Consider the following 27,949-nt stretch of genomic DNA (forward strand, 5'->3'; position numbering starts at 1 on the left):
CCACCGCCGTCTCGATCCTCTTATACTGCCTGCTCTATGCTACCAGTTTAACACGGGAAGGCGCGACTACCAATAGTTCTCCAAAATCGCCGTAAGAGTGCAGCAGTAGACGCACAATCTTTGCTGTCAGTGTGGGTGTAGCACTGTATTATTGGTGCGTGAATGTGTATGAAAACCTGAGTTATTTTGTACAATGAGTAAACGTGTCTGGTCACTTTCGTTCGTACAAGATATATTTTGAATAGAACTGTGAAATGAATTAATCATGTTATGTTTATAGATATTTCAAAAGTGATTTTAAGGTGGAAAGGAAAAACCCCCCGCAATGGCCATGTCATTGCCTAGTATGTCAAGTACTTGTCTCTTTCCGTTCGTGCAAGGTATATTTTTCGTAGAACTGAAACTTCAGATTCTTTCCCCGAAATATTCAACTGTTGTATACCATATTGCCAATCTCAGCAAGGTTGTTCGCAGCCAGAAAATATACGACTCCATGAAATACAGTCTAGAAGAGAATTGAGAGAAAAGCGGCTGTCGGCTTTATCTAGGCAAGGACCTAATGAAGGAAGTAATTGGATATCCTCAGATTACTCTCGTATCTGTGCCTTTACACCTTATTTCAGAATTTGATGGAGCCTCCGCGGCTCAGGCGATAGACGCCGGCCTCTCACCGCTGCGTTCTGTGGTTCAAATCCCGGTCATTCCATGTGAGATTTGTGCTGGACAAAGCGGAGGCGGGACTGTTTTTTCTCCGGATACTCCGATTTTCCCTGTGATATTTAATTCCAGCAACACTCTCGAATATCATTTAATTTCATCTGTCATTCATTAATCATTGCCCCGGAGGGATGCGACAGGCTTCGCCAGCTGGCACAATTCCTATCCTCCCTGCTAGATGGGGGCTTCATTCATTCCATTCCTGGCCTGGTTGAATGACTGGAAAGAGGCTGCGGATTTTTTTCCAGAAGGTGGTTAAAGCCGTGGAGGATAGTGGATTCCTTGCGATAAAAATTGTGACGGACAATCACTAAACGCCTTCATGTTTAGACATTTTGGACAACCTCAGACATCCAGACGATAATATTCCAATCAAACTAGAAACAGGAAATCAAATCCTAGCTTGCGGGTACTAGGTTCGTGTTGTTGAAGAGAGGACGGAGTGTGACATTTGTGTCAGCAACATCTCACTGCCTAGAGCTTCGACACCTCTAAATGGAACTGATTATACTTCAAGACAGAGGAGGAGTTCGATACCCAAAACCTAGTTTTGTTGCTCTGGTGAAGCATCTCCAGGAGTTCGTTTAAACTGATGTGCCCTATTGTCGAAGTCCTTCAAGTGTATGAGCGTAATACGAGGACTTGCGACGTATTCCCTTTCAGAATACCGGGCGAGTTGGCCGTGCAGTTAGGAGCGCGCAGCTATGAGCTTGCATCCGGGAGATAGTGGGTTCGAACCCCACGGTCGGCAGCCCTGAAGTTAGTTTTCCGTGGTTTCCCATTTTCACACCAGGCGAATTCTGGGCTGTACCTTAATTAAGGCCACGGCCGCTTCCTTCCCATTCCTACGCCTTTACTATCCCATCATCGCCATAAGACCCATCTGTATCGGTGCGACGTAAAACAAATATTAAAAATCTTTCAGAATGTGTTTTGTTACAGTGTAAGGTCAAAGAACATCAGCAAAATGTTAGTGATATTATCCTAACCAAGTTCGTAAGACCTCTATTATTTGATATTGCGTTGGCAAGAACACAAAAAGTACGGTACCACTCCAAGCCTTCGTCCAGGAAAATCTTTAAATTGTGCATGAAGAGGCCAACTGCGACTTCGTGCAGGTAATATTGCCGATATTTAATATTACTGATGTATTTTACGAGCTTCAGTGAACATATGACCATACTGCATAGTGTTTTGTAGGCTGCCGTCATTAGAAAAAGTTTAGACCATTGTGCGTCTATGTCTGCCATCTAGCGGAGAAATTTTGTCGCAGCGTAGTCGCAAAAAAGCTCGCATAGAGCAGGCAGTATAGGAGGATCGAGACGGCGGTGCTTACAACAAACAAGTTTGTTTCGACTCACTCGGCTCGGACACGCTCTTGTCGATCCAGACTCCAGACTCGCTCGGTTTTCACTTTGAATAGCCCCGCGCTGCCACATATGGTCTGAGAAAAAAAAAAAAAAAAAAAAAAAAGAAGGGTGTCACCAGGTGTCACCAACTTGATAACATTGTCTACCGTTATGTTGACATTGGATAGACCTTTATTCATTTCTCTCCACAAATATAATACAGTATTGTTTCTGGGTGAAATAACTTCACGAACAGAACAGAACAGAACATTTCTCTCCGCGACAATATTTCTAGCGCGATTTGGAAACTTAACAAACATTCTTAAATAGAAGATGTGAAACAACACTTCTCCAGTTCAGTAATTGGACGACTCTCGTACTACTTGTTGGAGCTTTCCCTACGGTAGTGTTGGCAATCTGAATCCGAGGTGTGGGCGTGCTGTTTTCATAGTTTGTTATAGATCAATGGTTATAGGTTATGGTATGATATGAATAAGTGAATTGGAAATGTCTCAGTATCACTTATTGAGACGGTGTAGTGAAATGGTTTCTCCTAGTGGTTTTATAAATGATTTTCAGTCGGTTTATAGACGAGTGTATAATTTGGATTACAATAAATTTAGGTTAGGGTTTCGGTTGGGGACAAAATCGCCCATTATTAATATTTCTAACTTGGAAATGAAACTAGTTCCTCGAAGGCATTGGACGTTTTGTAAATATAGTAGTGAAGCTTCGTCACAAATGATTGCTTGCTCATCTGAACAAGTTTATGACAGAAAGAAGTGCAATCGCTCTGTGTTGCACTTATTGTCGCAGAATGTTGCTACTAAGCCTTTATTGCTTGGATTTGATAGGAGAAACATCAGTTTCTGTCAGGCTAGGTGTTTTTCATATGAACCTGCCATTGGTACCCCCATACAAGCGGAAGGGGTGTACAAATTATTTTCAGAAAGTGCTCCAGTTCTGAAGACTCAAGAATTATTGCTACACTTCCATGACATATCAGGCTTGCCCTGGTGGGCGACCATAATAGTTTCTACAGTAGTTCTTCGTACAGTTGTCACACTCCCATTAGCTATATATCAGGTAGCCTACCTCTAATTTGACATCGGCCATTAACTGATATTAGTATAATACAGTATTGTGTGGATTTTTGAAGTGGTGGCATATTTGTAATCTTGTAATTTTTTCTTTTTCAGTACTATATTTTGGCCAAAGTGGAAAATTTAACTGTGGAAATGTCAGCAATTGTACAGGAATTAAAAAAGGAAACAGCTATTGCTATAAAGAAATTTAATTGGACACCAAAGGAAGCAAGGATTACTTACAACCGTTCAGTATGGTTATTGTACTTTAGCTTAATAGTTAATTGGACTCGGATCTTTGAAAGAATAACAATAAACCAGATCCGATCTATGCATGAAGCTTATTTCAAATCTTGTGTAGGACTGACACAAATGCGGTGTGCATGTTTGATCCTTCATTTAGTACTTTTCATAGACTTAGTATAGTCCCATTTCATGAAATAAATAATTTTATAAATGAGTTAATATAGTTCCAGTAATTGAGGATCAGACTAAGGAATTTGCTGGCAATATGAGTAAAGGTATATGTCTGGAAATCTGATTAGCACAAGATAAAATTTAATGTTTTTTGCGTTAAGAATGTTTCTATGGAATGGTAATTCTGATCCTATCCACTTAGCCTATTTATATTTGGTTTTTCCAGTCTCAAGTGGAGAGTGCCTTTGTTCCTGTAATATTGTTAAGAAACACCCAAAGAAATGAACAGACAATGAATACAGCCTTTTCCATTTATTTCAGCTTTGTTAGAAAGTAAAATTAGGAATTAGCCCAAACAATTGGAATCCTGCCAACAGAGCATCATCCTCCATGCTTTGTCTTCTGCTGCAGTGCATCCTAGTGGTGCAGGTTGAGGGGCTATTTCCTAATTCTACCTATTATGCAATGCACCACTGCAAGATTAGGCCTATGTCATTTGCTTTGGAGATAAAATTCAGTTTACAATTTAACAGTGGAGTTGCCCTAGAAATTAAGTCATTAACTATAGAATATCTCGTCACTGCTGGGACAAAACCTCCTATGTGAAATATTTTAGCTTAGAACTTTGGCCAGTAAGGTTCTGTCATCTAAGGTGCAATATTGTGTGAATATTGTCAGGGCATTCTCGCTCTTCATAATGTATGTGCTGTGGGTCAGTATATCTCCAAAAATATTATCACATAGAAGGGTTTTGTTCCCGCAACAACAATATGTTCAAAGAGTTGGGCTCCTTACCGTCAATGTTCAGGATTGTAAGATAGTTTAGGTTCTTAAAAGTCATTGTTGACATCGGGTACTACTTCATTCTTCTCAGACTCGAAAAGTACCTTTCTGCTCTAGAAAGGTGATGTACGAATGAAAGTAGAACGATTGTGCTCAACGTTACACGGGTAGGAGGTGCAAATTTCACATTGGCTATTTCCTTAGTATTCCAAGGAAGTATTTCTTGTTCCTTCTCTCTTAACTACTTGGCTACAGATGGTCCAACTAGGCAAAGATCCACTTTGTCCCTTCTTGATGGATAAAGCTGTGTGTATAAACTGGCTTTGGTAGTGGGGTCACGGGGGAGACAAATTGGGATTATTTGGGAGAATAATGGACTTGGCCATGGAGGGTAAGTGAAGCAGTGCGAGAACTAGGTGCCAATGGTTAGACTCATGATTTTAAGCATTCCCGTCATTGGTATAGATTTACCTTCCATCTTCTTGTTTTAAAAAATGCCTTTTTGCAGGTCAGCTTCTGTACAGCTGGTCTTGGGTGCATTATTTGCTTTGTATTTATAATAGCAACATCTTGTTCACTAGACCATCAATGACTTCCATGATGCTTCATAGCTAAGCAGATATTAAATCTACTCCACAATACACCTGTATCTTAGGTTCAAATCCTTTAAAATCCTAATTCTTACAGTGGCTATTGTGTGTTCTTGTGCCAAAATTTTCTGAATGTGTTCTAGGAAAACACAGGGATAAAACCTAAATTTTTATTCTGAGACTCCTAATCTCATTCTAATTTTTGGATTAATAATACTTATATGAATTCCACAGTGGCACAGGTTGTTGAGCCATTCATATACTCATATTCAAAACTGATGACCAGTGATATCCCAAATCCATAAAATGAAGATCCAGCATAACAGTCTGTTTTGTGCAGTTATTCTGTTAATTATCTCATGAACTAAATTATTTATTGAGTATACATTTTATGATGATGAAATCACTGGAGTGATCTTTTTTAGCTGAGGAAACAGTGGAGCAAACTTGTAGTACGAGAAAACTGTCACCCAGCAAAAGCCAGTATATTACTCCTTGTACAGTTGCCTATGTGGATATGTCTGTCATTTGCTCTTCGAAACCTGGTTTATATGCTACCTCACCAAGATACAGGTATGTTGTTAACATTCCGACTGTAAACTAAGAATTGTAATTTGTTTTTATTCATTTAATCATTGCATTTATCTACTTTTTTGTTCTTAATATCTTGCAGCTGCACAACTCACCTGTTTGGAGCTGAGTGTTAGTAAATTCCTGTGGATTCCTAATCTCATCACTCCTGATGCTTCATGGATACTGCCTGTAATTCTAGGTCTCACTAACTTGGCTATTATAGAGGTATGTTAAGTTCATAGATCCTAATATTAATGTCATAGCTTGAAAAGGGGTGCTGCGAGTATGATATGAAAATTAGCGTTTCTAGCACCAAGGTGATGTTTGCTGGGAAGAAACCTAAGAGAATTGAATATCATGTTCAGGAATACTAAACTGAAACAGGTGGATTGTTTCAAGTATTGGGGACATATATTCTCCCAGATTGGTAGTAGCCTATGCTAAGTGAAATTGAATCATAGTGTTGCAAAGCTAATCCAGTGAGATTACAAGTGATGAAATTCATTTTCAAGTTCTGTATTGACTATAATGATCAAAAGAAGTATCTGTATATCCACGTATTCAATACCTCTGTAATTTAATTACTTCTTTAGATTATTTTACATGGTTACTGGTACATGTTTCAGCTCCTTTGAGCCATCATCAGCCACTAAATCTTCACAATTGAATAAGATACAGCGAGTTTCTCTCATCGGTTCAGTGGCAGGCACGCCCAGCTTATCTGCCTCCCGTTGTCTCATCACCTCCCGTTACACAGCGCAGCAACAGCACGGGAATGCCTGGATTTCACAGTGTAGAATGTGTATCGTACAAAAATACCCTTTTCTCTACCATGTTACATGTAGAGGCATTATGAGAATTATACCCCTAAGTAACACTTCACAACTCGAGAACAGTTGGAGTGACAGATCAAAAACTCTGGCAGACGTGAGTATCGTACAATATAAACTTCATCATGATCCGTATTGACAAACATTCACATTAACCAAAAAAATCGTCCATGGCGTAACAGCCCCAAAGGGCCATGGCCTACCAAGCGACTGCTGCTCAGCCCGAAGGCCTGCAGATTATGAGGTGTCATGTGGTCAGCATGACATATCCTCTCAGCTGTTATTCTTGGCTTTCTAGACCGGGGCCGCCATCTCACCGTTAGATAGCTCCTAAATTGTAGTCACGTAGGCTGAGTGGACCTCGAACCAGCCCTTAGATCCAGGTAAAAATCCCTGACCTGGCCGGGAATCGAACCCGGGGCCTCCGGGTAAGAGGCAGGCACACTACCCCTACACCACAGGGCCGGCATTCACATTAATAAGAAATTAAAATTAAGGTCCACCTATTCATTACCATTTAATATGATGTCAGATCATTTATACAATGGGACCCAATTATGGGTCATCTTCAGCCATGCACAATACAGTATATTGTCAGTTTTAGTCCTCGTGGATTGTTGAAGTGGAACTTGTCATCAAATGCTTAGCACAGCACTGACAGAAGCAGGTACATTATCATAACACAGCTGAGCATATGTTTCTGTGGAAGGAGATGCAGGGAAGGAGGGAGGGTGAGGAGAAGGAGGGAGAGAGAAAGAGAGAGAGAGAAGAGCAATAGGGTTGGGGAAGGAGGTGAGGGTAAGGAGTGGGAGATAGGGAATGTGAGAAAGTAGAGGAAGGGAAGCTTATGTCGTATGTAAATTTGGTTTGAAATTATGATTGAAAAATCTCGTTAAAAAGGATATTGAGTATTTTTAATATATCATTGAGATTGAAGTTAGCATTGTTTTTTTTTTTTATCGATGTCAGTGTAAATATTTTCAAATATTTTAAGTAAATTACTTCTGTTTGCAAATTGTAAGATTTTAAGGTCTTCTTCTATCGATGTGAAGAAATGACTTTGATCAGTCATATGCAGGCTAAATGAGGAAAATCTATTACCTTATATTTATAGGCATTACATTGATTACTCACTAAATAACTCCTTTGCATTTGGCCTATATATCTTTTGTCACATTGGACACATTTCAGTTTATATACCGGTACACCTGATTTAAAAAATCGATTGGAATTGTTAATTACATTGATGTTAAAAAATAGACTGGAATTAGTATGGTTGGTTCTAAAAGCTATGTTGATGTGTTTTTTAAATAAATTGGTAACTTGATAAAGATTAATATTATTTAAGGAGAATGTAGCTAAATTCTTTTGTTGTTCTTAAGAGTGTCGTAGTAGCAGCCAGTTTATTATATAATTATTTAGTAACAAATCTAATATTATAACCATTGTCATGAGCTGTGGTGTATATAGTGTTCAGTTCTTTTTTGTATTTTCTTTTTGAAGGAGGAATATTGAGGGCTCTGTAGGCCAAACTGTAGAAGGCATCTTTTTTTCTGGGCTCGAGGATGAGTGGAATCTTGTCTGATGACATTGCTAACCATAATATTTGGAAGATGATGGGTTTGAATCTCACCATCAGTACCCCTGAGAATGATTTCTGGCCACTACCTGCCTTTTTCATCCTAGTGTTAACATAAATTTTTATGTGTTGGTTTGAACAAGCAAGCAATTAAAAACAGCTTGCAAGGCCTGAATCTCTAAGTCCTTTCATTCATTTGCTAATGAAAGATCTGAATGAACTATTAATTAAGACAGATACCACTGATCCTATACAGTCCATTATTTTACAACTATAAAGAGACAGTTGTTGCTAAATTTTGTGACTTGTAAAACATTTTTGCCCTCAAATTATCAATGTATTTTTGATTTGCAATACAGTTATATTTAAAACAAAATGCAAATTTGTACTGTATAATTTTTTTTTTTGCTAGGGGCTTTACGTCGCACCGACACAGATAGGTCTTATGGCGACGATGGGATAGGAAAGGCCTAGGAGTTGGAAGGAAGCGGCCGTGGCCTTAATTAAGGTACAGCCCCAGCATTTGCCTGGTGTGAAAATGGGAAACCACGGAAAACCATCTTCAGGGCTGCCGATAGTGGGATTCGAACCTACTATCTCCCGGATGCAAGCTCACAGCCGCGCGCCTCTACGCGCACGGCCAACTCGCCCGGTTACTGTATAATTAGCGATTTATACGAAATAAACAACCTCTTTATTGACTGTCGCCATTACATCCAAAGCATAAACAACAATCATCTTCTCTCTGATCTTACAACACACACATCGATCTCCTGTACATCGATAGTACACTACATCACTCCCTTTTTCTTTTTTTTTTTTTTTTACTTTAAATCGTAGTCTGACAAAAATCCTGGGGGTTTCCTCTCCCGTTGACTTCGTCTCGGTCCTGATTCTTGACTTCCTTCTTCTTCTTTCTTCTCTGGTTGATATTTTTCTTCTGGTTCCTCTGGTTGCTCTTTCACACTCTCTGACTCGTCCTCAGACAACAGCTCATGAAAAGGCCGGAAGAAGGTAGAGTTGCGAGTTATTTGTCTACCATCCGAAGTCTCTACTGTCACAGCGTTGCCATTCTTCTTGACGACTTTCAAGGGTGTGGGTCCAAATGTAGTTGAAAATTTGTTTACTTTGGGGTTACGCATCAAAACCTTGTCGCCCTGTGATAATTTATTTTCTCTGGCCCCACGTCTAATGTCCGCATATTCCCCCTTTTTAAACTTTTGAATAAGGTCTCGGTCCACCACCTCCTCTAATATTTTTTCTGTCTTGTATGGGGCCAGACCGGGAATTTTGTCCCTCAATTTTCTGTTAAAAAATAACTCTGCCGGACTAACCCCTGTAGTCTGGTGCTCATGGTTCCGGTACATCAGTAGGTACTTGTTTAGCTCTAACTCCCAATCTAATTTCATGGCATTGGCAATCTGTAGTCGTTGAGTTATCCCTGGTTTCAGTCTTTCCACTGTGCCATTTGCTTGTGGGTGTAACGGGGTAACTCTGTGGTGATGAATTCCACACTGTTGCAGGTAATTTTCCGTCTCTGCGCTGACGAAGTTCGTGCCGTTATCTGTTGAGAGAACCTCAGGATACCCGTATCTTGCAAAAATACCATCTAGGGCCTTTATTATGCATTTAGAGTCAGTACTACTTAGTCTTGTTACTTCCATGAAACGGCTAAAATAATCTATCACGATCAATAGTTGTACCCCATTAGGGAAAGGACCCAAAATATCAGCAGCTATTCGTTCCCAAGGCTTTTTAGGAATTACTGTCGGAGATATTTTTTCGGGTTTACTGGTAATCTGACAACCCAGACATGTTCTCACTGTCCGTTCCGCTGCTTTGTACATTCCAGGCCACTATACTTTAGATCTGAGTCTGTTTTTCATTTCCAAAATTTCCGGATGACCCTCATGTGCCAAACTAAGGACCCTAGTTTGTAAACTTTTCGGAATTACCAACTTAGTTTCTTTCAGTAATATATTGTCCATGACGCATAATTGTGACATCATCGCCCGAAATGGAAGGAGGTCAACGTCATTACGATCCCAACACCCTGTTAGTAAATGTGACCGGACCTTTTTTAGAGTGGGATCAATTTTTGAAGCTTCCTCTATTTCTTCCAAAGATAATGCAACTGGTGCCAAATACGTAGCCAAGTGCATCAGATAATTGTTCTTCTCGGCTTCACCGATTGAATTCTCACTTAACCGTGATAAACGATCTGCTATGTTATTTTTCCCCTTTACATACTTAACCTGGAAGTCAAAAGATTGGAGTCTCAGAAGCCAACGTTCAATTCTCGCGCAGGGTTTTGATCTAGGCCCAAAAATTACCTCTAGTGGTTTATGGTCCGTATACAGGCAAAACTGCTTACCCGTCAGGAAAATCCTTAGACGCTCACACGCCCAGACAATCCCAAGTGCTTCTTTCTCCGTCTGAGAGTACCGTTGTTCGACATCCGACAGGCTGCGACTAACGTAGCAAATTGTGCGTGGGATCCCTTCATTGTTCCGTTGTATCAGCACCGCACCAAGTCCTTTTGGGCCAGCATCTGCCATCACTATCGTTTCGACCTTGGGGTTGAAATATCCTAAAACTGAACTAGATGTAAGTACTTTTTTTATTTTATTAAAAGCTTCTTGGTGTACTTGTTTCCATACAAACTGTGCAGATTTATGTGTAAGCTGTCGCAGTGGTTCTGTAATGGTTGATATGTTCGGAATAAATCTACTTACATAGTTCAGTAGGCCTAGAAAACCTCTCAGCTCAGACACATTTTGTGGTCTTCTGCAATTCTTCAGAGCCGCCACTCTGTCTTCGGTAGGCCTAATGCCATTAGCTGATATTATGTGACCCAAGAACTTAATTGAAGTTTTACCATATTCACACTTTTCCTCATTCAGTTCAATACCGTGCTCGCGAAAAACTTCAAGAACCTTTTTTAATCTTGAATCATGTATTTCTTTAGTTTCCCCATACACCAGAATGTCATCAATAAATACGTAAACTCCTTTAGGAATCTTGTTCCTTATCAGATGCTCCATTATCTTTTGGAACTCAGGAGCTGCCCGATTCAAACCGAACATTAGCCGCTTGAACCTATATAAGCCTAAATGTGTGCTAAATGTGGTAATCTCCCGTGAGTCTGGATGCAGCTCCACATGGTGAAAAGCTGACCTAACGTCCAACTTTGAAAAGTATTTGCTTTCACTAATTTCAGGGTGTAGGTCTTCCATGGTTGGTAATGGATGACTAGCCTTTAGTACAGCTTTATTTGCCATTCGCATATCGACACACAATCTAACGCTGTCACCTTTTGGAATTGGTACAAGAGGGGAAACCCATCTTGACGGTCCTTCAACCTTTTCAATTATGTCATTTTGCTCCAGCTCAAGGATACGTTCTGCTATTTTTTGTTTTAATGCCAATGGCACCCTCCGCAGAGGTTGAATAACTGGTAGGACTTTTGGATCGATTGGTAATTTAAGCTGAAAATTCTTTATTTTGCCCACCCTCGATGTGTCACAAACCACCGTCTGGTTAACGTGCTCAGAAATTTGTAATATTCCTAGTTTTGTAGCCGAGGAACGTCCCAAAATAGGTGGTCCCCTACCTTTAATAACTACAACAGTGGTACTAATTTTTCTATTGGAATGCGTTATGTCCGCCTCGAACTCTCCTAAAATATCCAACGGATCGGTTCTACCATAAGTGAAAAGTCTTTTCGAACTATTTAGTAATTTTACTTTATCGGTTACCTGCTTCCTTTCAAATTCCTTCCAAGTTCCTTGGTCAATAACATCGCAAGTAGATCCTGAGTCAATAATAAAAACGAAGGGTACCCCTGACAATAAGCAAGTGGTCTTCCCCGTTGTCTCCTGTTTTTTTTTCGTCATTTGTAAGAAAGGTGTAGTCTAAATCACTACTACATCCAGGGCCGACTTCATATTTGACGTTGCCCACGTAAGAAATTTCGTCATCAACATTTGACTCCCCCGATTCTAACGTATATATCCTTTTTGTTCTACAACACTTCCGATAGTGCCCCGTTAAATTACAAGCCTGGCAAACTTTGTTTCTTGCAGGGCACTGGGGGTCACTTGCTAAGTGATTTGTTTCCCCGCAGCAATAACATTTCCTTTCTCCTCTATTTTGATAACTATTATAACTAGTTTTCGGCGGAGCACCAGTGTTTTTGCCACTACCGAGCTGGATAGCTGCAGTCGCTTAAGTGCGGCCAGTATCCAGTATTCGGGAGATAGTAGGTTCGAACCCCACTGTCGGCAGCCCTGAAAATGGTTTTCCGTGGTTTCCCATTTTCACACCAGGCAAATGCTGGGGCTGTACCTTAATTAAGGCCACGGCCGCTTCCTTCCCACTCCTAGCCCTTTCCTGTCCCATCGTCGCCATAAGACCTATCTGTGTCGGTGCGACGTAAAGCAACTAGCAAAAAAAAAAAAAAAAAAGTTTTTGCCACTATTGGAAATAGTTCTTTGTGAAATCCCATATTTCTTCCTATTCGACATACTATACACCTCTTGCTCAGAACCGTCGTCCTTACTAAAATGTGATGTCTGTATGTTTATCATTTCGTGAGCCCGTCCAATGTCAACCATTCGTCTATTGTGACAGAGGATTTTTCCAATATTCTCTTTCTGACTTCAGCTGATTTACAACCCTCTACGAACTGGTCACATATAAACATGTCCTCTAATTCTTTTTTTGTTGTGGTATCTTTAAAATCACATTTGACAACTTGTTGACGCAACCTAGATATAAAGGCGTCAGATGTTTCACTAACATCCTGTTTCATAGACTTCATAATATGCCGCTCAAATAGCGGATTGCTTTTCGGTAAAAAATGTTTATCTAACAATTCTAAAGTATATTCAAGCACAGCTTTACCTGTAGGAACAGTGTTGTGTTCAGGGATGGAATAAAATATGTCTTGCAAGCCTTCTCCACCCGAATGTAGGTAAATTGCCTGTTTTCTAGCAGAATCTGTTATTCCTTTTGCGGCAATATACAGTTCGACCGAACGTTTCCATTTTTTCCATCTAGAAGCAAGGCTGGTGACATCTCCATTTACATCGAAAATTGGTATAGGGCTAGTGCTGCTTCTTTCCATTTTAATATCTTCTGAAGGTTTAGTTTACGGATTTAACCAATGGATTTTACCAACTGCGCCAATGTACTGTATAATTAGCGATTTATATGAAATAAACAACCTCTTTATTGACAGTCGCCATTACATCCAAAGCATAAACAACAATCATCTTCTCTCTGATCTTACAACACACACATCGATCTCCTGTATATCGATAGTTCACTACAACATTGCGAAAGAAAAAGCTGAGACTGACAAGGGAAAGTCACGATGCCCGCATCACCGACTTTGTTCAAACTTTGTAGATTGGTAGTATTACATCACAAAATCATACTGGCAAAGTAGTAGCGGGCAACTCTCAAAAATTTTCGTAAAAAGCAATTTTGAAAATGTTGAAAAAGGTTACGAGAGTTTTAGCATGCCAGGTACCATCAAGTGAGACTCTGTGGCTCGGTGGTCATATTCGACTTTAGTCCATGGCTTCAGAATGTTATTACCACGTGATGCCATGTTCAACTTGAGTGGAAAAGGAGAGAAAATAGCGTTTGCACTGGTTTATGCTGCTGCCTAGTGGCGGACCAAAGAAGGTCGGTTTTAAATAGCGCAAGTCTCGCCAGGTCACGCCGATCTTCCCGCCCGCTAGTGTATTGTTCGCACGTCGCATCGTTTGTGTGTGGAAGTGGGTGTATTTTAATCACACATAAGTTTTAAAATCATAATTTACACTGTGAAAGGTGACTTCAGGACATAATGAGTGCGCAGCCAAAGAAAAGGAAACCCGAGGACGACCTTTCTAATTGGCTTTCCGAAAGTATGTCAGACATTGACACGGAGGAAGATGATGACGATTTTCTGTGTGACGTGAATAGTGGATCAGAGTTGGAAATCGGTGATAGTGATAACGGCAGTAGTGAGACTGACAGTGAGTTTGGTGAGGCTACGGATAGTCGTAGGTTCGTTGTCTGGTGCGTGGAAAGAAGTTCAAATAAATAACTGCCATCGATTTACAAGAAAAGAACTTACAATTATTCACGTTAAGTTTTTGCAGTGTATTTATATAGTGTGTAAATATTTATGTTGGTGAACAGAACAGACCAACTAATTCAGGAGTTAGTAGAAAGTACTGTACAGGGTCTTTATTTATGCTTGGCAAGGACTTTCTCGCTAGACCTTGGCCGCCAGTGACGGTACAGTTGCGGCTGCCGCGCATGCATATGTACGGCAGAATACGGTGCTCAAAATCATTATCGTGCATTTTACTCACCATGTTTACAGTTTATGCTGAAAATGTTCCCCATGCACTGCCAAACATAATCGGCATCTCGTAATGAAGTTTTCGGTTACTCTACCAAGTTCTTCAGCACTGATGGATGGAATTGCAGCGCATATATTGTCTTTAAGTTTAGTGTGTGAGGGTTGTTCCCATAAACTACATTTTTTAACATTCCCCACAAATAAAACTCACATGCCATTAAATCTAGGGTAAGATGTGGCCACAGATTTTTACTTATGATCCTCGTACCAAACACGCTTCAGTAAGGAGATTGACCTTTACGTCTACTTTTATTGTTTACTGAACCTGTATGTTTGAATCTCTTGGCCAGTTGTTTTATTGTCCGATTGATAGGAATGGGTCTCCCTGGAAATTTCGCTCGAAACTTTTGTCTTGTCCTAGCGTACGATTTTCTGCACTTAATGTATGTATTGTGCAGATATACACGTTCACGTAACAAATATTACACATACATTACATCACTATAAAACACTATACAATACGACATACAGTACGCAGTAGCTTCATTGAGCACCCTACTGGCTCAGCTCCTAGCAACTGCAAAAAGTGCCGGAAATCGCTCGCGCCAGTGGCCTGTCATCGGCGGCCAAGGTCGAGTGAGAAGGTCCTTGCCAAGCATAAATAAAGACCCTGTGAAATTCAAATGTTAGGAATTTTATCGGTCTATAATTTTTGTATAATTTCTATTGCTTATTGCAGTATATACACAGTGTTTCCTTCCATAGTGTCACATACGTATGTTACCATATTACTTTTAGTGTTGTAGGGTATTTCTATGAACATGAACAACAGTTTCAGTAATTTTTTCACAAAATATATTTTTCCACAATTTGTTTTTTTACAATGTAATCATGCAATGTGAATATTCTAAAAATATTAATTTTCTATGATTTCTAATATTCATTTGATAAGCAAATCACATTATTTGTCTTATTTGATTCACTTTTCATTGCTTAGTTCCATATTTTCAGAGTACATTAATTGTACTCTATAATTATTGTATATTTCTGTATAATTGGTATTGTCTTTTTGCAGTATATATTCATTGTATTTTCCTTGATGTCTGATATTTATGTTACATTAGTACTTCCTAGTTTTCTAGAGTAATTCTGTGAACAAGAAGAGTCAATTACTATTAATTGTCGTTTTTCCTCTTTTTTACGGTGTACTTATGCAGAATGTCAATATTATTCTCAAAATATTACTTTTAGGTAGTTTGTTACACTTATTTAAATGTTGTTTGATGTAAAATTAAATATTCACTTTTCATTGCTTAATTGAGCATTTTCACAGTAAAGCTCCAAATTTTATTTGGCAGCATAGGGGTTAATTCACAATAGAAATGGTGCTTTCTCAAACCACCAGCACTTTCTTTCAAATGCTTGTCCAAATGTGGTACAATGGTGTACATCTTGAGTCGTCTTCTCCTTAGTGTTTATCTTGCTTTATTGTTGGGTCTGCTGCTTTACCCTTTGCTCTCCACATTGCCCAATCCTTGGCATTGTTTGGAGTTATGCCAACCAAGAACAAGCTCTCCTTCAGAGCATCGAGTCTTCATTTTTCTAGCCATCCTTGTGGTTCACAGTTCTCAGAGTTCAATTCTAGTGTTCTGCATGACCAAACCACCTCAGACAAGTCTCTCACATTTTCTTGGATATTGGAGCTACATCAAATGTCGTCCTCACATCCTGATTTCTGATGTGATCCAACTTAGTATATCCCATTGGCCATCTAAGCATCCTCATTTCCATAACATGTAGGTTTTGTTCATGTTTCTTTATAGCAGGTTAACATTCCAACACTTACAATGCCACTGGATGTACAATCGTTCTGTAAATCTTCGATTTTATGTATACTGGCATGTTCTGGTCAAAGGGAACTCCTATGACATGGCGCCAATTCATCCAGGCTATGTTGACTATGTTCCCTGCCTCTGGAAGTGTAGTGCAGTTCGAACAAATGACCGATCCCAAATACAATTTGTTTAATGTCGCAACGGCAGAGATAGTTCTTATGGCGATGATGGGAGAGGAAAGGGCTATGGTCTTAATTAAGGTACAGCCCCTGCATTTGCCTAGTGTCAAAATGGAAAACCATGGAAAACAGGGCTGCCAACAGTGGGGTTCAAGCGCACTATCTCCTGCATGCAAGCTCACAGCTGCGTATCCCTAACCACACGGCGAATTCACTTGGTCAATCCCAAATACTGAATAACGTTGATATTAGGGAGATCAGTGCCGTCTGTGTTAGTTGACCCATTATTCTGCTCTCTCTCCACACTCTTAAGTACACAGTCTTCCCATTAGTCTTTTGTAGCGGATCATGTTATTTTCTGCCACCTGTGTGGAGTCACTGGCTGTACAGTCTACTCCATTCCATAGCAGGAAAAGCCTGGCCAGAATGCCTGTTTCTTGCAAAAAAAAAAAAAGTTCCGATTTTCTACTTTGTGGAACAAAAGTACCAAATAAAATGAAAAAAAAAGGACAATATTTTCACATACTATAAAAAATAAGTATGAGAGATAACATTTTCAACATCTTTCCCCATCAATCATGTATGCTGTGTTCAAGGGATCAAATCACTCATCAGAGAAAGAAATTGTTACTTTCAAGAACCAAGTAGTGAAATCAAGAATGTACTAATACTTGTGTTAGTGGCAACACTCTGGACTTTAAGAAAGCTCCTTATTGGCAACAGTAATGTATTTAAAGTACAACACATGCTGCTAGTTCAATATTTCTCTGAAAGGCACTGAAGGTTACAGCAGACTAGCTAACAATGATTAGTAAGTACAAATGGGGTGTTACCAGTGCCTCACATGACTTTGAGTGTTAATTAAGGCCAGGACTAGTGGTACCTTCTCAATCCTAGCCCTTTCCATCCTTGTGTCACTGAAAATCTTTGACTTGTTAGTACGAAGTTAAACCACTAGCATATGTTGTCACAACTGTTCAGATAATGTCATGTTTTCTTTCTTATTTCTTTGAATGGCTCACCTTACAAACTTCGGTTTAATATACTTTCTAGCCTGGGCATACTGTATATTTGGATATTTTCCTGTCAGTGTTTCTTAGATTGACAGAAACTGTAAATTATTGTGACAGAACAGTTGCCTTTCATATTTAGATGACTTGTAGCCAAATTTAAGCAGTTTGTAGGGAAGGTTTTCTTGAAATTAGTAGGCCTTTGCACATTTTAGTACCATCTTGGATGTTGAATGTAGAGTGTAATGTTTATGCCCATAGACTTCTGCAATCAGAATGTTCTCCTGCTACACACACAGATACACTCCTGATCAGAAGTATGTGGACACCTGTCTGAAATTGTACTTAAACTTATTATTGGACATTAATATGGGGTGGCCATCGTACTAATAGCCTATATCTGCTTCATTCATTACATCCCTGACCCGGTCAATGACTGGAAAACAGGTTGTAGGTTTTCATTTTCAATATGGGGTGGATTCATCCTTTGCCTTTATGACAGCTTTAACTCTGCTGGGGACACACTCAGTGAGGTGTCTGAATGTCTGGAGGAATAGCAGCCCATTTTTCTTCAAGAGCCCAAACTAGAGAAAATAGTGATGTTGTACGCTGGGGTTTGGAGTGAATTTGATGTTCTAACTCATCCCAATGCTCTGTGGGTTCGGGTCGGGACTCTGGGCAGACCAGTCCATTTCAGGAATGTTATTGTCTACAGACATTTGCCTCGCAGGTGCAGCTTTATGACAAGGTGCATTGTCATGCTTATACACATATTCATCGTCTCCGAACTGGTCCTCTACTGTAAACAGTACACAATGGTTTAAAATTAGATCACGTCCTTCCGCATTCAGAGTTTCTTAAGCGCAATAAGGGGAATACACCCTAACCACGTAAAACATCCCCATATCATAACACCACCTCCTCTGCATTTCACTGTTGGCACTACACATGATTGCAGATCTCTGGATCTCTGCCAAATTCAAACCTTTCCATCGGATTGCCACAGCGTGCAGCGTGATTCATCACTCCATATCACTCGTTTCCAGCCATCCACTGTCAAGTGGCATTGCTCTTGACACCACCCCAATCGACGCTTAGCACTGACTACAGAAATGTTTGGCTTATGAGCAGCAGCTCTTACGATTTTATAGTCACCCTCTGCAATACTCTGTGGTCCCTGTCTGCTCTTTAAATGAGGTCTGCTTGGTCTTGGTTTAGCTGGGATTGTTCCTTCATGTTTCCACTTCACAATCTCGTCACCAATAGTCAACTTGGGCAACTTTAGAAGGGTTGAACTGTACCTAATGGATTTGTTGCTCAGGTGACATCCAATGACTAGTCCACATTCAGAGTCACTGAGCTCTCCTGACCGACCCATTCTGGTGTTTATGCTTCTCTATTGACACGACTCCCTGCCTCCTTTTATACTGGCAGGCGCACCTCTCATGATATCTAGGGTTCAATTTGCATTACATAGGGGTGTTCAACGGATACTTTCGATCAGGTAGTATATAAGATATGTTTTACATTTATAAAAAAAAGTTTCTTTCTTATTTTCTTCCATAGATACAAACATTGTCTAAACTGAAGGAACCTGGCAAAGTCCAGAAGTTTGTTACAAACTTCTTTCGAGTTATCAGCATTGGAATGATACCCATTGCAGCTAGTGTTCCATCAGTAAGTACACACTTTGTCTTCTGTGGTTTTTGTTTGTTTTCCTACACACCACACCCACATGCTCCTCTGATTCTCTTTGCTCCTTCAGTACATGAGTGTTTTTTTTTTGTTTTTGTTTTTCATAATATATTTCACCTCAAAACATAGAACTGTCAGAAAAATCTTCCTTCTGTTCAAGAGTCATCTGAGACTGGACAAAGGATCCAGAAGTAGAATTCAGCATTTTGAAGATAATGTGTATCTAAGGCTTATTGGTAGTTATATATCCTTCATCTCCATTTAAAAAGAAAAATAGTAACATTTTCAAATAATGCATGCATGTTTATTTCCTTAAATTCACTTGACTTGCCGATGCAGGTGCAAAAGTCTTCTACATGGAAATGTCAAATTATTGAAAATAATGAATTGTACCTCTAGACAGCATCAGAGAAGTAATAATAATAATAATAATAATAATAATAATAATAATATTTGCTTTACGTCCCACTAACTACTTTTTAAGGTCTTCGGAGACGCCGAGGTGCCGGAATTTAGTCCCGCAGGAGTTCTTTAACGTGCCAGTAAATCTACCGACACGGGGCTGTCGTATTTGAACACCTTCAAATACCACCAGACTGAGCCAGGATCGAACCTGCCAAGTTGGGGTTAGAAGGCCAGCGCCTTAACCATCTGAGCCACTCAGCCCGGCTCAGACAAGTAAAAAAATAACTAAAAGTAACTCGTTCAGCAGATTTCACCCTGAACAAACTTTTCTTATAGAAGTTTTGAGACCTGCTATTATCGCCTTTGAGTTTACGAATTCATTAAGCGGTTCACCTTTTACTCCCTTTGTGGATCAGTGGTAATGTGTCAACCTCCAGATCCTGAGATAATGGGTTTAAACCCAGCAGAGGTAGTCATATTTTCTGATGGGTGAAAAATGTTCATTTGATACTCTGCCTGGTTTGATGTGGACATGTAAAAGATCTCTGGTAACACATTTGCTGTTTACCCAAAAATATTAATTAAAACTCGGCCACAGATTGCCCAACAGAGATTTGGTTTACTTTGCCATCCGGATGAGTAAAATGGAACATTTAAATTGACATGCAGGCAGCCTAGATGGTTTCAAATGAAAAATGGTCTTCACATGGTAGCTGAGGCATTATTATTATTATTATTATTATTATTATTATTATTATTATTATTATTATTACTTATCATCATCATCATCATTTCCCTTTATCCAGTTGTAGCCAGGTAGGGGCAAACATGGCTCCTCTCCACATTCTTCGGTCTTTCCACCACTCCTCCTCCAACACTGTGTCCCAGTCCAGCTTTCTTTCTCTAATACTGCATTGAATTGTGTCCTTCTGTCTCAATCTTGGTCGTCCACGGCCTCTCCTTTCTTGCATTTGCATTTCCATCACCTTTTTTTTTGGCATTCTTTCATCAGTCATTCACTTGATGTGCCCTGACCGTCGGCTCTACTCTATCATTCATTTTTCCCACTCCAATTTCTACCTGGATTTTCTCATTCCTTATTTTACCTCTTCTAGTCTTCTGTATCATACTCCTCAAGAACTTCATTTTGGCTGCCTGTATTCGACTCTCGTCCTTTGTCATTCGTTGTTATTGGTATGTAATACATCTTGTACATAGTTTCCTTTGTTTCCATAGGCACATCTTTGTCCCATAACATGTTTCTTACAGTATGATAGAAACATCTTCCAGCTTGAATCCTCTTACTAATTTCAGCATCCAATTGAGCATTTCCCATTAATTCACTCCCCAGGTATTTGAACATCTCCACTACTTCCAAGGGCTTGTCTGCAGGTCTAATCTGACCCTTTCCTTCTTTCTCCCCTCCAGTCATAACAAGTGTTTTACTCTTTTCTACACTTATTTTCCCCCACCGAGCTCGATAGCTGCAGTCGTTTAAGTGCGGCCAGTATCCAGTATTCGGGGGATAGTAGGTTCGAATCCCACTGTCGGCAGCCCTGAAAATGGTTTTCCGTGGTTTCCCATTTTCACACCAGGCAAATGCTGGGGCTGTACCTTAATTAAGGCCACGGCCGCTTCCTTCCCACTCCTAGCCCTTCCCTATCCCATCGTCGCCATAAGACCTATCTGTGTCGGTGCGACGTAAAGCAACTAGCAAAAAAAAACTTATTTTCCCACAAACCTGCTACCTGCCTGTCGTGAGAGGCGACTAAAAGGGGCAACCAAGGGATGCTTGGATTAGAACCATGAAACTGCTTTTGATTCGTGCCATCACGCGCGGAACACCATCGGTCGCTTTTACTTGCGATTAGTACCACTCTGTTAGGTACTCCATATTTTTGTGATTCGTAGCACTCGAGGGGGGTTCAGTGTGGGTTTCCAGTACCCGTGAGTCGTGCCCGTGTGTGCAACACCACAGGTCTGGGCGTTGCCTGTGAGTTGTACCCGTGTGAGCGACACCACGCGTCTGGGCGTAGCCTGTGAGTTGTACCACTACATGAGCGACACCGTGGGTCTGCGTTGCCAGTGATTAGTACCCACTATGTGAGGAACACCACGGGAATGCCGGCGCCCGTGCTTAATACACCTAGGTGAGGAACCTCATCGGTTTGCGTTGGCTATGAGTGGCGCCATTGTGTGGGAAACACCATAGGTCTGCGTAACCTTTACGACGTACAATACTTGTGAGTAGTACCTTACTGCTTGGCACACCGTGAGTTTACGCTACCTTTGATTAGTACCGCAGCTCGAGAAATATCATGGTTCTACTTCTCGCGACTTGTACCATACTGAGGGGCCATAGACCTGGTTTTTGGACCCCTTCATACATCAAGCATCAAGCAAGCACACTTATTTTCAATCCACATTCTTCAGTCTTCCCATTCACTACATCCAACTGTTCTTGAACCTTAATGTCCTCTTCTCCCCAAATCACAATATCATCTGCAAAAAAAAAAAACCATGTTCATTTCTCTTCCTCCGTATGGTGCTTTTGCTGTTCTCATGATGTCATCCATTACTATTGTAAACAGGATTGGCGCTGGAACACTTCCCTGTCTAATCCCACTAGTGATTTTGAACCAACTTGTGTTTGCACGCAACTACATCATTTCTTGTACATTGCTATGATCATTTTTATTAATCCCTATCCAATTCCTTTTTGCACCAGATTTTCCCAAACTTTAGTCCTGGGGACACTATCATATGCCTTTTCAATGTCAATGAATGTCATCACCATATCATTCCCATACTCCCTTTGCTTTTCCATTAGCTGTCTCATAGTGAGAATGGGCTCTATTATTATTATAAAGTGGAGCTCCCTGGAGTATCAAGGGAAAGCATCCACAATGGTAGATATGGTAGGAGTATTGACTTAAATCTGATTGATATCAGTCGGCAGATAACAGAGAATCAGTATGAAGAAGAGGTGCATCTTGAGACTGCAAGATTGATGTTGAAGAGCATCATGGCTGTTCCTCTTAAGAATCTAAAAATGGAAATTAAAAAATGGCCTCATGAAGTTGGAAGAAGCTTTAGAGACTGGAGCAACATGTAGGATGTATGGAAGAAATCTACAGAAGAACTAAAGTAGAGATCAACTGCCACGGAGAACAAGGAATTGTCCAGGACATCACCAGTGCCAAATAACATGGAGGAAGACCAAGGAAAATGGGAAAAGTTTCTATCCAAGAAAACAAAGAGGAAGAGTGAGGACAGGAAGCACGAAGATATTCCAACGAATTGGGCTGGAAACGATCTTGAAGGTACAGCTGTTAGCAAGAGTGGAAAACGACATTATTTTAAATCAAGGAATCGTTCAGAAGCTGTAATCATCAAACCAATGAATGGTAAGACTTTCGCTGATGTTTTGAAGGATATCAGGAATAGGGTGAAGCCGGAAGACAGTGGAGCAGGCATCTGATCTATCCGCAAAACAAGAGATGGGGCTGTTCTTCTTGAATTCAAAAGAACAACACAGATTGAAAACAGGGAGATATTCAGTAAATCTCCGAGAGATGCCCTCGGACAAGATGGCGATGTAAAGGCTTTAATCCCCTGAACTACACTGGAGATTCGAGACATGGATAGAGACACTACTGCTGCAGAGGTGGAGGAAGCTGTAAGATGAGATTCCGGTAATCCCCATGGAGAGCTGAAAACATCGGTCACAAAACCAAACAGCTGGGGACAGAAACTTGCCATCTTCGAAACTAAAGATGAGGATGCATATAAACTACTGGAAGCAGGAAGAATTAAGATAGGATGGCTATACTGCAGAGTACATGCTAGAACCATGTTACCTTGCTGCTTTCGATGCCTATCAAATGGACACCTGGCAAGAAACTGCACAGGCCCTGACAGAAGTAAGCTCTATTTTAAGTGTGGAGAATCTGGTCATAAGGCAGCAGACTGCAAAAGGAATAATCCACGATGCGTGCTTTATACAGACAAGGGTGTCAATGAAGCTAAACGAAATCATGTTCCTGGATTGGGTGCATGCACAATATTTCATGAAGTTCTTGAAAAGGCAAAAAATCACAGCAAATGATGTGAATCCTTCAAGCAAACATGCACAGGAGTCAAACAGCTAACAACCTTATGACACAGCTGATTTAAGAGATGGAAGCGGACATCATTATTATTAGCGAACCATATCGAGAGAGCGACCATCCAGGGTGGTTTGTGGATAATCTTGGAACAGCTGCAATTTGGTTACCAGATCTAGGAAAATTTTCAGTAACAGAGCATGAATGTGAAGATGGTTTTGTTTAGGTTCAGATTGGGGGAATCACTATTGTAAGCTGTTATTTTATGCCAAATGAATTTGTTCCCAACTTTCAGATGAAACTTGATGCATTACGCGGAATGGAAACCAGACTAGTGGTCATTGGTGATTTTAATTCTCAAGCGTCGGGGGGCATGACACAAACAGACTCCAGAGGACGACGTATAATGGAGATGGCAGTCAGAATGGGTTTGGTGGTCAACAACATTGGAAATGTGCGAACATTTCGACGGCCAGGATGTCAGGGAACAATACCGGATGTAACCTTCTCGTCAAAGGATATTGCGCCTAAGATTACTGAATGGCAAGTGATCAAGAACTATACAGGGAGTGATCACCAATATAACATCTTTCAACTGCTCCAGGAAGCTCCTGAACTAAGAAACATCTTGCACAGCCCAGCATGGTGGAACATAGCCGGTATCAATAAGGAAAAGTTTCTCGATGTAATATGGAATGGAGAACATAACAGAAAAATGTTTTGGCTGTAGAGGGAAAGAAGCAGCTGGCGTATGTGTTGAACTCACCATGCAGCTAATCCAGCAAGCATGCAATGTCCCGAAAGAGACCTCGAACTAGCAAGCACCCAGCGTACTGGTGGACCGAAGAGACTACTGAACTGAGAAGGAATTGTCTGCGACTTTGACGCAGGCTCAGAGGATGAGAGGCAGTCCAGAGAATACATCAGTCTCAGTGGAGTACAAATCAGCAAAGAAGGAACTCTGCAATGCAATTAGAAAGAGTAAAGCTGATAAATGGTGGGCATTGGCTAAGGAAGTAGAAGATGATCCAAGGGGATGAGGTTACAAGATTGTAATGAAGAAACTCGGGACATTTTCAACCCCAAGCATGGATCTGCAAACCATTAAAGACATTGTGGATACACTATTCCCCGACCATCCAGAGAAGATTGACTGTGACGATGAAAAAGAACTGGATGATATACCCCTCTTCACAGTAGAAGAGATGAATAGAGCTATTAGCTCTCTTAGAAATAAGAAAACTCCAGGACCAGATGGTATACCTGAAGAAGTGCTGAAGATAATATCAGAACTCTGTCCAGAACTGTTGCTGAATATGTACAATCACTGCCTGCAAGCGGGTGTTCTTAGTCCCCGATGGAAAATGGCCTGATTAGTTTTGATCAGCAAAGGAAAACCTGGTGGTTATAGACTTTTATGTATGTTGGACAAAGCCAGAAAAGGCCTGGAGAAACTTCTGCAGCCCAGTATTCTCTCAGTAGTTCAGCTAGCAGGGAATTTATCTGTTCGCCAGCATGGATTTCGGAGAGGGCACTCTACTATGGATACAGTGTGGGAAGTGGTGAATACAGCAGAAAGAGCACAAATGGGCCACGCTGATGATATAGTGGCTCATAATGTTGAGATGGCTCAAGTCAAACTGAACCAGGTGATGCGGCGCATAAGAGAATGGATGATGTGTCACAAGCTAACACTAGCAGAACACAAAATGGAGATAGTTCTTCTGCGGAGGAAAAGGATTGAGACTCTTGTGCCAATGACTGTTGGAGAGTTAGTGTGATTCAAACATCTACGAACATAAAATATCTTGGAGTGCCACTTGCCTCCAAGCTCACATTCTGGAATCATGTTCAGAGAGCGACAGATAAGGCAGTAAAATACATGACTGCACTTAGTAGACTGATGGGAAGTATGAAAGGTCCGAAATCCAGTAAACAACACCTTCTCATATTGACGATTCTGTCAGTGCTCCTGTATGGCTCTGAAATCTGGGCTGAATCCTTGAGATTTGCTTGGTATCGGAGAAGGATAGCTGCCGTACAGCTGAGAGCAGCTTCATGTATTGCATGTGCATACCGCATGGTTTCTGAACTTGCAATCCTCACGGTGGCAGCAATAGCCCCAATAGATCTACTTGCATTGGAACGACAAGAAATCTGGCAAACCCAAGGAGAGCTGGGAAAGAAATATGCGAGAAACGTGCCTTCAGTCAACGGATGAAGCGATGGCAACTCAGATGGGACAGTGACCCTGGGTTGAAAGGGTTCATGGTGAAGTCAACTATTACCTCACACAGCTTCTAACAGGTCATGGATATTTTCAGAAATTCCTGCATAGAGTGGGCGGAGCGAGTGATGCAGCATGCATATACTGTGACGACATTGATGATGTACTTCACACCTTCTTTGTCTGCGGCCATTGTATAATAAAGAGAAGATGTGTGGAAACTGAATTGGGAGAACTGACATCCGATAATATTATTTCTGTGATGCTGTGACACCAGGAATCCTGGGGTCGTATGGCAGTGTATGTGGAGGATGTCCTTCGTCAGAAGAAGAGGGATTTGGAAGCGTAACTGTTTCACATTCTCATTGTGTAGACTACTTCTATGGTGATGCTGTAAACCTTTCCAGAACCATTGTAGCTGTTTTCTGGACCTTCCCTTATTCTCATCAGAGATAGTACCTTGTGTATCAAACTTGTCACATTTTTTTTTTTTTTTAATTTTTGCTATTTGCTTTTCATCGCACTGACACAGATAGGTCTTATGGCGACGATTGGACAGGAAAGGCCTAGGAGTGGGAAGAAAGCGACCGTGGCCGTAGTTAAGGTACAGCCCCAGCATTTGCCTGGCGTAAAAGTGGGGAAACCACTGAAAACCATCTTTAGGGCTGCCGAAAGTTGGGTTCAAACCCACTATCTCCCGGATGCAAGCTCACAGCTGCGCGACCCTGACCACATGGCCAACTTGCCTGGTGAACATGTCACAAAGCCATGAAATTGTCCCTTGTCTGAGGTTCTGTATGAAACTCAAGCCTCTGCTGAAGTTGAAACTACTGGGCGAGTTGGTCATGTGGTTAGGAGCGCGCAGCTGTGAGCTTGCATCCGGCAGATAGTGGGTTCGAACCCCACTGTCGGCAGCCCTGAAGATGGTTTTCCGTGGTTTCCCATTTTCACACCAGGCAAATGCTGGGGCTGTACCTTAATTAAGGCCACGGCCGCTTCCTTCCCATTCCTAGGCCTTTCCTATCTCATCGTCGCCATAAGACCTATCTGTGTCGGTGCGACGTGAAACAAATTGCGAAAAAAAAAAAGAGAGAAGTTGAAACTCAGCAACATTTTCATGCTTGATATACCAGTTTAAAATGCACTTTCATTTCTCAAAGGTCAACCATGCTTTGTCATCGTCTTTCACTATCATCCGTCAAACATCACTTGAACTTTCAGTCTTGTGAGTAGTCACATCTATTGTGAAAACATCGTACTTATTGTAATAATTCAACTAGCAGATACCATCTGTTAAAGTGATTATACTTTCTTTTTGTCAGATCCTGTATATGTCTTAAGGCAGTGGAACATAATTATTTAACATAATTATTTCATACTGCCTCACGGATATCAGCGATTGCTAAGAAGTTATAACTAGCAAAAAGAAATGGATGAAATGGTAGCCTCTTATATTAGCAAATAACTAAACATTAACACTTGTTTCATACTCAGAATTAAAATCTTGTTTTTGGTTTGTTTCAGTGTTTGAATCTTTATTGGGCAACTTCAAGTGCATATGGCCTCATACAGAATATTTTCCTTATGTCACCAAGAGTCAAGAGGATATGTGGCATTCCACGAACCCCAAGCACACAAGATAAACCATACCAACATATTGCTTCACAGTTGAAGAACAAGACTGCAGGATTATTTGAGTGGAGTAAAGAAAAGAGATAGAATATTATATTAGGTGAGGTAGATGATTCTGTCGATAAAAAGTGCTGTGTGTAGTACCTCCTTCCTTCCATCCTCCTTGTTAATGGGATGTGGTAATTGGAAGTGAACAGCTTCTAACAGTGTAGAATGATGGTTTACCATTTTACATCACTGCATTGTTTCTGAATGTTATTGTTCAGAACAACTGATTTGAAAAGTGTGTGCCAATAGCAATTAGCTATGTTGAAATGAAATGAGTTAAGTACAGGATTTGTCAGAATTTATTACTGCCTGTACAGATTAAGACTTGATCTTATCAGAATGACTAAATTAATGTGTGTGTTACATTTCTCAGTATTTTGTATTAACATATTCACAATGGCATGTACCACTGGTGGTACATGCTTACACACTGATCTGTATTTCTCTACCTTCTCAGCAGATTTAGCAACTTGCAGTATGGTTCCAGGAGGAGTCATAGTGTAGGGCGTGATTGTCAGTCTCATGAGC

The 27,949-nt window shown here is 40.6% G+C and overlaps 1 protein-coding gene across 2 annotated transcripts; it reads left to right on the forward strand.

Annotated features, from left to right (window-relative positions):
- The first annotated feature begins 2,252 nt into the window (after nt 1–2,252).
- LOC136879198 (cytochrome c oxidase assembly protein COX18, mitochondrial) lies at nt 2,253–27,706 on the forward strand. 2 transcript variants are annotated; one of them, XM_067152991.2, is made up of 6 exons: nt 2,253–3,152; nt 3,266–3,403; nt 5,367–5,514; nt 5,615–5,739; nt 18,875–18,985; nt 27,266–27,706. In XM_067152991.2, exons 1-6 carry the CDS (start codon nt 2,574–2,576, stop codon nt 27,458–27,460), a joined length of 1,296 nt encoding a protein of 431 aa, XP_067009092.2. In that variant the 5' UTR covers nt 2,253–2,573; the 3' UTR covers nt 27,461–27,706. The 2 variants fall into 2 exon arrangements, with proteins under 2 accessions (XP_067009092.2, XP_068085088.1); XM_068228987.1 differs by lacking the exon at nt 18,875–18,985.
- The last annotated feature ends 243 nt before the right edge of the window (nt 27,707–27,949 follow it).

The sequence above is a fragment of the Anabrus simplex genome, chromosome 8 (genome assembly GCF_040414725.1).
Source record: "Anabrus simplex isolate iqAnaSimp1 chromosome 8, ASM4041472v1, whole genome shotgun sequence".
In the NCBI taxonomy this organism is placed as follows: domain Eukaryota; kingdom Metazoa; phylum Arthropoda; class Insecta; order Orthoptera; family Tettigoniidae; genus Anabrus; species Anabrus simplex.